The 11605-nt window shown below is 48.7% G+C and overlaps 1 protein-coding gene across 3 annotated transcripts; it reads left to right on the forward strand.

The window, feature by feature from the left end:
* Positions 1-1028: 1028 nt before the first annotated feature.
* SGK1 (serum/glucocorticoid regulated kinase 1) lies at positions 1029-9984 on the forward strand. 3 transcript variants are annotated; one of them, XM_068414964.1, is made up of 13 exons: positions 1566-1923; positions 4294-4356; positions 4466-4541; positions 4978-5053; positions 5509-5613; positions 6078-6161; positions 6265-6396; positions 6677-6789; positions 6992-7115; positions 7461-7556; positions 7676-7831; positions 7942-8031; positions 8775-9984. In XM_068414964.1, the coding sequence occupies exons 1-13, from the start codon at positions 1692-1694 to the stop codon at positions 8940-8942; spliced, it is 1515 nt and encodes a 504-aa protein (XP_068271065.1). In that variant the 5' UTR covers positions 1566-1691; the 3' UTR covers positions 8943-9984. The 3 variants fall into 3 exon arrangements, with proteins under 3 accessions (XP_068271223.1, XP_068271065.1, XP_068271153.1); XM_068415122.1 differs by lacking the exons at positions 1566-1923; positions 4294-4356 and adding an exon at positions 1029-1090; XM_068415052.1 differs by lacking the exon at positions 4294-4356 and having other exon boundaries at positions 1568-1923.
* The last annotated feature ends 1621 nt before the right edge of the window (positions 9985-11605 follow it).

Below are 11605 nucleotides of genomic sequence, written 5' to 3' on the forward strand. Positions count from 1 at the left end.
TGTTTAGCCAGTTCTACTTCTACATGGAATACAGTTATTTTGCAGTCAAATGCTTTTCATTAGGTTACAAATGAAATCAGTTCTTTCTTTTTGCCAGTAAGAAGAAGTTCTTGGGGTTTTGTGAGTTGGTTAAACTCTGTGACTATAAAAACAGTATTGTGCCACTCAGAAGTGCAATATAAGACTATCAGCGTGAAGGTATGGGCCCAAGGTCCATGTAGGTCAGTCTGGGTTACCAGCACCAGCTGACAGTGCACTACTAAAGGAGAGAGCAAGAACAGGCAACTACTTAGCGATTTGCCCCCAAAACAGCCTTGGCTTCCAGGAATTTGTGGTCCAGGAACATTCCAGGTCAGATATGCTGCCTTTGTAGTCAAATCTTTTTTTTTTTTCCCTATTAATTTGTCCAGCCACTCTTGAACCCATCCACACTTTTGGTGTGCGCACATCCTGGGGCAAGGAGTTCTATAACTTTTAATATCCTTACGTGGAATCTCCCTTTCCTTTTTATTTTCAATGTCTATTTATTTTTATTTATTTTGCTTTGAAAAATTATTAATTTAGAAGTTCACATCAATTTGTCAAAACTTTAGCCTGAGGGAGAACAGTAACATGAGTGTGGAACACCACTGGAATTTTTTTATTCTTCTCTTGTACTTTTTAGCTGTACACTCCTAACACACTGACTATACAAATTCTCGAGGCAAACCCTTGCAATTTATTGAGATCTTCACAATGTCTGATGCTTTTCTGTAAGACTTGGCTTTTGAATAAGGGAATTTTTGGGTACCTTTTCCTCGCCCTTTTCAACTGTTAAGGTGTTTGCTGCAATCGTCGTAGGTAAAGTTTTAAAACACAGCCTTAGGACTCTCAGGCTTTTAAGCCAAACCCCGGGATTCTGAGAACCCAGTTCATGACTTTAACACGCCGCGTGAATTACAAATAATAATAATTCATCCCGTGGGAGGAATTCCTCCCTTCCACATTAAAAACGTCCGTGCTGTGAAGCGCCCGCCGCCGGGACGGAGGACGAGTGGCACTTCCCGCACGAGGAGGGGGCGAGGGCCCTCCCGGCTGCCGCAGGCGGCAGGTGGGTGCCGGAGGGACGGAGGCAGGGACGGAGGGAGAGCGGCTTCCCGCTGCGGGGCGCGGCCGGGGGTGCGCGGCGCCGGGCCGGGATGCGGCGGGCGGCGGGGGAGCGGAGCCGCGGGGCGGGGGGCGCCGCCGGGGCCCTGCCGGCGGAAGGCGCTGGGTGCCAGGTCGGAGCGGGGCGCCGGTGCCGCCCCGGCGCTATCCGGCCGGCGGGGAAGCCCGGCCGGCAGCCGCAGCCCTCCGCCCCCCGCGGGCAGAGCAGCCCCCCGCCCCGCCTCTGCCCGTCCTGGCGCGGAGCGTCTTTGGGGGTGGGGGGCGGGTGGGTGCAGGACCTGCGCCCTGGGTGCGCGGCCGCTCGCAGCGGGCGCGGCGGGGGGAGCGGGGGCAGCGGCCCCTCCCGTGGGGAAGGGTAGCCGCTGCCGGCAGGTCAATTGGGGCCGTGGTGGCCCCCCCTTCCCCCCCCGCCGTCGCCCGTGCGTGTTTGTGTGTGTGTGTGTGCGCGCGCGCGTGTGCGCGGTGATTACAGTAATATTGAGGGCGATGTTGCAACGGGGCAGAGTGTGCGGGGCGGCCCGTGCTGAACTTTATAACGCTCCTGCATGTCAGCCGCCCTCGATACTGCGTTCATAAACGGGTCAGCGGGAGCGGTGGCCGGCTTCGCCGCCCTCGCCGCCTCCCTCCTGCCTCCGGGCCGCCCGGCCAGGAAGGGAAGTTATTTGGGATTACAGCGGCGGCCGGGAGCTCAGTCACAGCCTCAGCGCTGCCGCGCCGCGCCCGGGTTCTCGGCGGGGAGCGAGATGAGGGGCAAAGAGGAGAAGTCGTCGCTGAAAGGTGGGTTCACCGCTCTGCCGGTGGGACACCCTTCCCGGGCAGGAGAACTGCTCCCCACGGGGGAATTAACCCCTTCAGCAGCGGGGCCACCGCGAAGCGGGGCACCGGAGGATACAGGGGGGTGCGTGCGGGGTACAGCCGGGGCAGCGTTTGGCCAGAAAGGGGCCAGGTGACTTGGCAAGAGCAGCGGAGCCCTTGCAAAGAGATCGGTGCAAAGCGGGGGTGAGGGCGGTGGTGTAACTGTCTGGAGCGGGGGCAGCGGCGGGCAACGCCGGGGCCGCGCTCGGGCTGCGCCGTGGGCACTTGCGGGCAGCGTTGGAGGGCCGCGGCGGAGCGGGGAGGAGGGAAGTGGGCTGCAGCCCGCGGCAGGTTGTGCAGAGGATCGGGGGAGGCCCTGCCGGAGCCTGCCCGGTGCTGGGAGACGGTCGCCTCTGCGCACAGCTGGCATGACCCTCAAAACTGCGGGTCTCGAGTAGTGCTTAACGGCAGCACTCTGAAAGCGGTCCAGAGGGGGCAGAGGAAACTGGCTGCCCCTATTCCAGCCTATTAAGTGGTTTGGGTTGTTTAGGTTTTTGTGGGTTTTTTGTTTGGTTTTGTTGTTTCTTTTTTTTGACTCCGCTTCCATTAATGAGAATGGCAGTTTTTGCAACAGAGGAAAGCAACAAGTGGGAAAAGGTAGAACCCCGCCAGCCGCAGCCAGCTTTTCCTTGCTTCTTCCGCCGCCTCTTCCTTCCCTTGCGCCGGCTCCCCGCACCGTGGCACCGGGCCGGGCAGAGCCCCCCTCGGCACCGGGAAGGACACCGCCGACTCGGTACAGAGACCAGCAGAGCCGGCAAGCATCCCTCTTTGCTCTTGAGCTGTAAAGCCTTTGCAGCACTTTGTAGGACCTGTGCCCACCTCGCAGGGGTTCTCGCTCTACTCCAGGTCATCCGTCTTGCTGCTGAGGGTGAGCTGCAGCCTTTGACGGCCGCTGTGCTGGGTGCTTGCCATCAGCCCCCCGCCCCAGGCAGACGGTACAGGCAGTTGCCAAGCGATGCTGCCCAGCGGCCGGCTGCAGTTGCGGGGGGAGGCAGCAGCAGCGGGTGCGGGGGGGGGGGGGGGGGGGGAAGAAAAAAAAAGGAGAGGACGAGAGCACGCTGCAGCTGGAACTGCTGGCCTCAGCCCAGCGCCCTTCGCTCAGACAGCGAGGCGAAATACGCGCATGAATAACGCCCCGTCGGGTGGAAAGTTCCACCCGCCTGTAGCGCGGAGGAGCCCGGCACCCGCGGCCGCGCCTGCCCCCCGCGAGGGCTGCAAGGGGGGATGCGCTCCGGGGGCAGGATTAGGGGGAGGCCGCGACACCCTTCGCTGTGCCTGGCTGCGCCCCCCGCGCGGGGGTCCCCGGCAGCATCGTTTCACCTTTGGCTGCCTGCATGCACCGGCGCTCCTGGTGCGGCCTCGGCGCGCCCGCAAGGAAGCGACTGAGCAATTAAGTCCCGGGTACACGGTGTTCCCGAGTGACCGTGTACGGTGGAAAAAAAAACTGCGGAGAGGGGCTGGTTTCCCCCCCGCCATTGCACTTGTCCAGTCATCTCCCTACCTTTTCTAGAAGCATGTCTCTGCCTTCTCCTTCAAGTTCAGGGAACTGGGATTTTTTTTTCCCCCTTGTTTCGCTTTTTGGCATTAAAAAAAACACTTTTTTTTTTTTTTTTTTTTTTTCCCTTTCAGTAATGTCCCAGCCGGGATCAGGGCAGTGCACAGAAGGGACCTTTGTTTGTTTTATTGAAAACCGGGGCAGGAAATCTTGTTCTCCTGAGTCACTGCGGCTCCTTAAAGGAAACGTCAGCGTCCCTTATCGCCGCTTACCCGGGGCGGCGGGGCCCGGGAGCGGACGCGGGCTGCGGTGGCGGGGCGGGGACACACACACACACTTTAGGAAGAGGTTCTTGTCCAGGAGAGAGCCAGATTTCAACTTTATATAACCACAAAAAAGAAAGAAGGGCCGGGAAAAGAAGGGGGACAGAGAGAGAGGGGGCTAAGGGAGTTTGCTGCGCAAAAAAAAAAAAAGGGATGCGATGCGTTCGCTCATGGATGCTTTGCACGGTGGGGGGATGCTGTGGGGGGGCCCCCCCGGGGCGTGCGGCTAGGGTAGGGCGGTGGCAAGGGCAGTGACGCTTGTCCTCCCCCCTCCCGACGTCCCCTCCGGGGACGTCGGGGGGGGGGAGGGGGGAGGACGAGCGTCGCCGCCCCGCTCCGGTCCCGCCCATCACCGCCGCCACTTAAGCGCCGCCGGGTCCCTCGCAGAGTCAGTGCGGTGCTGGGAGGCGGTGGTGTGGCGCGCCTGTAATTTATTTCTCCCTCCTCCTCGCTACAAAATGACCGTGAAAGCAGCCGAGGCGTCTGGTCCTACCTTGACTTACTCGAAGATGAGGGGCATGGTGGCCATCCTCATCGGTGAGCGGCGCGGGGGGTTTCTCCCAGGATGCTCGGGGGGCTGTGATTTTTCTCGCAGGATGGCTTAACGATTTTTATTTCTCCTTTCCCTGTCCTTTTTACTTTATAGCTTTCATGAAGCAGAGAAGAATGGGGCTAAACGACTTCATTCAGAAGATAGCCACCAACTCCTATGCATGCAAGCAGTAAGTATCAGAAATTTTGGCCGGATTTCAGTCACAAATATCAATATGAATTGCGACATCTAATTAAAAAAATATTTGTTTACTGTAATGCCTCTGGCATGACTGTTACGGAAGAGTTAATTGATCTTCTTGAGGTATTACTCACTTGGCAACAAATCTTCATGAGCTGGGTTTGGAAGAAATCAGTTGGATGGGATTTCTAGAGCCCCGTCCCTATTTTGAACTGTACTTACAGTATAAATACAGTTCTTTGTATGATGGAATTTATATTATGTAGATTAATTTTACTCCTTATGTCGAATAGATTGTTTCAGTTGCCTTCTGTAATAGCCCAAACCAAAACTCACCTTTCACGATATGTGCATGCCCTCTGGTGGAAAGATCTACCTGATGCTTCTGGTAACTCTTCTAATCATGCATGCTCTTACCCTTGCAGCCCTGAAGTTCAGTCTATCTTGAAAATCTCCCAGCCTCAAGAGCCTGAACTTATGAATGCTAATCCTTCTCCTCCGGTAAGTAGATTTTACTCAGTGAAGCATTTTTAGAACATCAAATCAGCCAGTAATAGAAGTGTAGCAAAATTAGCATCATGCATGTCACTTTAGTTCAGCTCATAGCACACTGGTGTAACTGGGAAAAAGAGTTGTCAGGTTAGACTGACATTTTTTCCCGACATGGAGAAAAAAATTTTAAAAATAAGCTTTATTGGTTGTTACTTCATTATGGAGTGCGGCTGAGACCTCAACAAGAATTTTTAAGTAAACTATGGCTGTTATACTCTCCTTAGGCAGTACCTAATAGTTTAAGATATCTGGCAGAGGTCAAGATTAAATTTTTAGTGATTAAAAGAGTGCTAATCTTCACTTTCAAGGTCACTTCTGTTTCTATCTGTAAAAAAGAAACATTGTCGAGACACTCACTACCAGCTGTTTTAATAAATGTGGCTTCTGTCTGTTTATTTTTCTAGCCCAGTCCATCACAGCAGATCAATCTTGGTCCATCATCCAACCCGCATGCCAAACCGTCAGACTTTCATTTCTTAAAAGTGATTGGAAAAGGCAGTTTTGGGAAGGTAAATCTTAACTTCTTTTTTCTGTAATTTATTTACGCTTCAGCTCTTGTATGTCGTACCCTGAGGGTTGGGTTTGTACTGGCTTTGGTAAATAGTGGTCATTTAAACTAGATCTGAGCATGTCTTGCTGCCCAGTGCCTGGCTCCCTGTGTAGCTGCGGGGAGAGGGAGCAGGGTGCTGCATTTGAAAGAGTCATAAAAGAGTAAGGGAGTGAGGAGGCGGTGGTGCTGGGACGATTATATACTTTGCTTTTGGAGAGGAAGTGAAATAGATGTAAAAACTTCGGGCTAGATTTATCTGCCAGAGTGGTAATAGCGTTAGGCATTTCCAGCAAAGGGCTTGCACATGGAACTGGAGGGATGTAGCAGTGCTCAGCAGTTAACATAAAGGATTGTTTCCAGCTGTGTTTACATGTTGTTCCGTATTTCAGTATTGCTCAGTTCTGGGATTTTACGCTCTTTCAGGTTCTCCTTGCACGGCATAAGGCAGAAGAGCAGTTCTATGCTGTTAAAGTCCTGCAGAAAAAAGCAATCCTGAAGAAGAAGGAGGTAAGCTGCTTCCTCGTGATGACATTGCAATGTCCATCAAATATATTTTTACTGCTATTACTAAGCAAGTGTACTAAACATTGACGACTTCTCATGTTTTCAGGAGAAGCACATCATGTCAGAGCGCAATGTCCTGCTGAAAAATGTGAAACACCCCTTCCTGGTCGGGCTTCACTTTTCCTTCCAAACTGCAGACAAATTGTATTTTGTCCTAGACTACATCAATGGCGGAGAGGTAAGCAGTAAGAAGGTGAAATAGTATTTCCTATCATGTGCACGGTGGTAGACTTTTTCACCCTTCCTTTTAAAGAAAAAAAGAGTTGCAAGGGGAAAAATCATGGGGGAAAAGTTACTAGATTGAGTGTTTCCAGCCTGCCAAGTGTTGAACTACCAAAGGATCGTTAGGCCATTTCCTGCCATTGTTCTCCCTCTCTATATGTATTGGGTCTAATTAAGTGCATTGTTAACAGGCTTTGGCGCCGTTTAAACAACTTTGTTCTTTCTGTCTCCTGTAGTTGTTCTACCATCTCCAGAGGGAGCGTTGCTTCCTGGAGCCGAGAGCCCGATTTTACGCTGCTGAAATTGCCAGTGCACTGGGCTACCTGCACTCCCTGAACATTGTTTATCGGTAAGCAACGCTGTTTAGATTGTCGGACTAAAAAAACCACGGGCTTTGTTGAATAAGTGTTAAGAAGTTGATCTCAATATGAGCTCAGGATTGCTTTTGATTATTTTTGTGACTTAGTGCAGTTCTGTAAACAATTGCACCTAAAATATTTTCACTGTAGCTCCTCTAATGAATGCTTGTCTTCTTTCATCTGTTCCTACAGTGACTTGAAGCCAGAAAATATCCTGCTCGATTCGCAGGGGCACATTGTCTTGACTGACTTCGGACTCTGCAAAGAAAACATAGAGCACAACGGCACGACCTCCACCTTCTGCGGCACACCGGAGGTACGGCCAGCCCTCAGCCCACCACTCGCAGAGCGGCAGCAAGTGCTGTCCTCATCAGCAAAAAATTGACATCTCCTGTGTATATTTACAGAGGGTTAGACAAGCAGGGGGTATTACGGGTCATGTAATATCAGGCTGCCAGTGAGGACGTGTAGGACACATAGAGTTTGTTGAGCAGGAGAGAACAGCTCTGAAGCCGTCTCCCTGTTCATAAAAATCTTGCAGCTTTCCAATAGCTTAGATATTGCTGGGGTTCAGTAAGCTGCTTTCATTCAAGAATGGGGAGGCTTTCCTAATTATAAAGATCCTTTTGGCTAATGCAACTCTCTTCCTTCTCTTACACAGTATCTTGCTCCTGAAGTTCTTCATAAGCAGCCCTATGACCGGACTGTGGACTGGTGGTGCCTTGGAGCAGTGCTGTATGAGATGCTTTATGGCCTGGTAAGCAACGAATCCTTCATGGCACATCAAACTAGCTTACTCATCCTTTCCCCCGCCAGAAACCCCATGCCCACCTGTCAGCCTCATTAACTTTGGTCTCTCCTTTCCCATTCCCTCAGCCGCCCTTCTACAGCAGGAACACGGCAGAAATGTACGACAACATCTTGAACAAACCCTTGCAGCTGAAGCCAAATATTACCAACTCCGCCAGACACCTCCTGGAAGGCCTCTTGCAGAAGGATAGGACAAAGAGGCTTGGTGCCAAGGAGGACTTTGTAAGTGCAAACCGACTGTTCGTTGCCTGTAGACAGCACAGGAGGATGACTAGGCCATACTGCTTACATTAGCTTGGGTCTGAATTAATCTATTTTTCTCTCTGTAACAGATGGAGATTAAGAATCACATCTTCTTCTCCCCAATTAACTGGGATGATCTCATTAATAAGAAGATTACACCCCCTTTTAACCCAAATGTGGTACGTATTGCTTCTAATTATAGAGTGTATGGAGAGTGTCTTTTCCCCCCTTGTCTTTGTGGGGTGCCCGGGAGCCGGAGGCACTGGCCGGATGGCTGTGTTTGGGGAACACAGCTTTTTCTTCCCTTGTGGCTGTCTAGGCAAGGTTGAAAATAAGTGGTAGCTGGCTTTTTGCTGATGGACAGTCTAAATTTAGCTGGGTTTTTTTTGCCTCTCACAAATGCTTCATTTGCATGGCTATTTTGAAATAATCCCCAGCATCCTTGTTTTACCAATGGGGAAGATAAGGTGTAGAAAGCAAGTAGCTTCCCAAGGGCAGAGTTAACATTTAGTTTGTCAGATACTAACATCTAAATACAGGGGTCTGGTTGTAGAGGTTGTTCTCTTTCTCTTTCTGAGCATTTTCTAAACTAAATTTAATAACTTCCCCAGAGATCAAATTCCTCCCCTGCAAACTGCTGCATGGCAGAGTGGCGTGTTTGTATTTGGCTTCTGTTGCATGAGCTTAGTTGGAGGGTAGCATATTAAATTGAATCATCTTGGTTTTGGTGAGACTATATGCAGCAGAATACCAAAAAAAGTCAAACTGAAACTAGCAAAGCCTGTTAAACAGTGGGCCCAAGGTGATAATAACGCTGTGAGGGTCCGCACAAGGATGCTTGTCCCCATTTTGAATTGAACTGTGCACTCACAAAACATTTGGGTCTAAATGTTGTGTCTCTCCTTTTCTGCCCTTTCCACAGAGTGGCCCCAATGACCTGCGACACTTTGATCCGGAGTTTACAGATGAGCCAGTCCCCAACTCCATCGGCCAGTCTCCAGACAGCATCCTCATCACTGCCAGCGTCAAAGAAGCCGCTGAGGCTTTTTTGGGCTTCTCGTATGCCCCACCCGTGGACTCTTTCTTGTGAACATTTTTATTTCTTTCTTTTTTAATAATAATAACTATTATTTTTGTTTGGCCTCCTGGTGGAACTGCCAGTTGACCAGTCATCTTGAAAGAGAATTTGCACATTTCCACCATGGCAGCTTTGCAGCCTTAATTTCAACTACACTGTTTGCTGGAAGCTTTTTTGAAGAGCACATCACTCTCTAAATGAGCTTCACAGGCTTTTCATTTCCATTTGTTCTTCCCCCAAAGTGGTGCTGCCTCCTTGGGAAAGAAAAAAGTGACTGCTGCCATAGACTGCTACGGCATATCGTAGGGTAAGAACAAGCTGTTTCGAAATTGTGCTTTGAAAAGCCTTGCCTGAAGATCTGTCTGAACGTGATAAGGATTTTATGAAATGTGCCTTTTTCTGATGAGTTCTTGTGAGCTCCAAAGCTTTCCCTGTTGCAGAGTGTGTTTCTCAGTTCATTTATGTGGGTTTACTATGTGAACAAATGGTATGCGTGTGGTCTGCGTACTACAGATGGACTTAGTTTAAAGCATCAATGTGACACTTGCAGGATACCACAATGTGGGGCATTGTTTGTTTCTTCCGTATTTGGAAGATAAATTAAGTGTAATTTTGAAATTTCTTTTGTAAATCTATACAGTCAACTAAAATTATTGAAATGGGCTCACAATTACTTGTATCCAAATGCTTGAAGAAAGCATTGCTGCTATGAAAAAAGATTTCTATTTTTAGAAAGGGTTTTTATGGACCAAAATGCCCCAGCTGCAGTCGGTCAAAGCTGTTTGTTGGTTTCTTTTTTTTCTTTTTTGGTTTAGAAGATGTCATCTGTAAAATGGGCATTATTTATGGTTTTGGGTTTGGGGGGTTTTCATTCCTGATTGTATGTATTGTAAAAAAGATCTGTACATTCAGTTGTAACTCTAGATCTATATTTAAACTTACAGACTTACTTGTAATGTATACCATCATTGTAATGTAATATAATTAAAATGGCTATATGTATCATATTTTTTGTGACCAAACCCATTGGTTTGCAGTAAAATCCTGAAAAATACTTCCATAAACTCTGTCGGTTTTTGTTTTAAAACGAAGGTTTTCTCCACGAAAAATTTTAGCCAGCTTTTTAAAAAAAATTCAAGAACAAATCTGAGCTGCCAATCAGCCAAGATGCCTGTGTAATTTTGCTTGGGTGTGCGATGGTTATTCCGTCAAACTGCACCCATACAAGTCTTATCATGGATACACCTTGGCAAAATACTTGGTGTTCCAAATGGGGGTGTTCTAGTGGGTGTGTATCTGTGGGTGCTCTTACGTGGTACAAATGTTCACACTGCCTCAAAATGAGTTTCTCTACCTCTAGCAAAGTGAAGGTTCTGCTCTCTGGTGTGGACTACGCGTAACTACACTTGATGAATTAAGTCCTTAGGTTAGTTGTGTGACAAAGACTTGAGCTGGTTTGCCAGTGTGCTGCAGACATATGCTAAAAGCAGGTGGGTGTAAAGTTCATACTAACTCACTACCTGGGAGTCCACCCTGGAGCATCGAACACTGCTGCTATGTCGTGGGGCAGTGCTATGCATCCTGAGTTTACTAGTGTGACAACATCTGTATCAGGAAGGCAGATTTCATCAACTGGTTATATGCTTACCTGGATGGGGTATGCATTCATGTAAAACTGAGCTGTTAAATACAGGTTTTTATTACTGAGTACTACTGGGTGGCCTGCAAGAGGGCCTTTCAGGCAAGAATTAAGAATTAAGATAACCACTTCTTCTGGGGTGATCCCATTCAATTTCTTCTGCATGGTGATGGATAGCTTCCTTCTACCAGGGACTGAGCATTTGCACCCTATTTACAGCTCCCATTATCCACTGGTTACTGCAGCTGGTGGTCTTAGCAATTCGGAGAATCAAAATGAGTGGTTGCTGAGAAAAACCGGGACAGAGTCAACTGTTGCTCGGGCCACTGTGATAACGGCAGTGTAAGCAAAGCTCTCACAGGGGGTGATATTCTATTCATTGTATTTCCAAGATAAAAGCATGCAGTAACTTTCCATCTTTTATTATCTGTTGGATGTAGGAACAAAAAAACCTGTATGGCTTCAGCTATAAACTGTGTCTGGGAGACCACACTCAGAGCTGAAAATGCTAATTTATAGCAGCCAAGAAAACGTTCAGATCGTGTTCGTATATTAACAAGATGCAGCCACCTCCCTCTCAAACTCCAACAACCCCAAATTCATGCATTCAATAGCTCTTTGAATAGTGTACTGACAGGCCTTGCAAAGTCTTCCAGTGCTGTAATGTGCCTGAGACATCTTTTGTGTTGATGACTTGTAACCTAGAAATGTTAAAATATATAGTGCTAATTTGCTCCTATAGAAAATGAAACTGCACTTGCTAAGCAACTGTACTTGCTAAGTTTTGTGATATGCATTATCTTTGCCTCACATTTCCCAGGCACTAGCAAGGTGCTACGTGCAGATACGTGAGCAGAGAACTGCAGCCCTAGGGTAACAAAACATTAAATACTATCTATCTTTTACAAGAAAAAAAAATGCTGGAGTCATTAATAATGAAGAAGTATGGAACTTCAGCGACTCAGAGGGGTACCTTGGGTGCTTCTCATCTTTGCCAAGATGTAGGTTATTATTTTAATGGGTTCCTTTTAAAAAA

Source organism: Nyctibius grandis, chromosome 1, assembly GCF_013368605.1.
Source record: "Nyctibius grandis isolate bNycGra1 chromosome 1, bNycGra1.pri, whole genome shotgun sequence".
NCBI classification, from domain to species: Eukaryota; Metazoa; Chordata; class Aves; order Nyctibiiformes; family Nyctibiidae; genus Nyctibius; species Nyctibius grandis.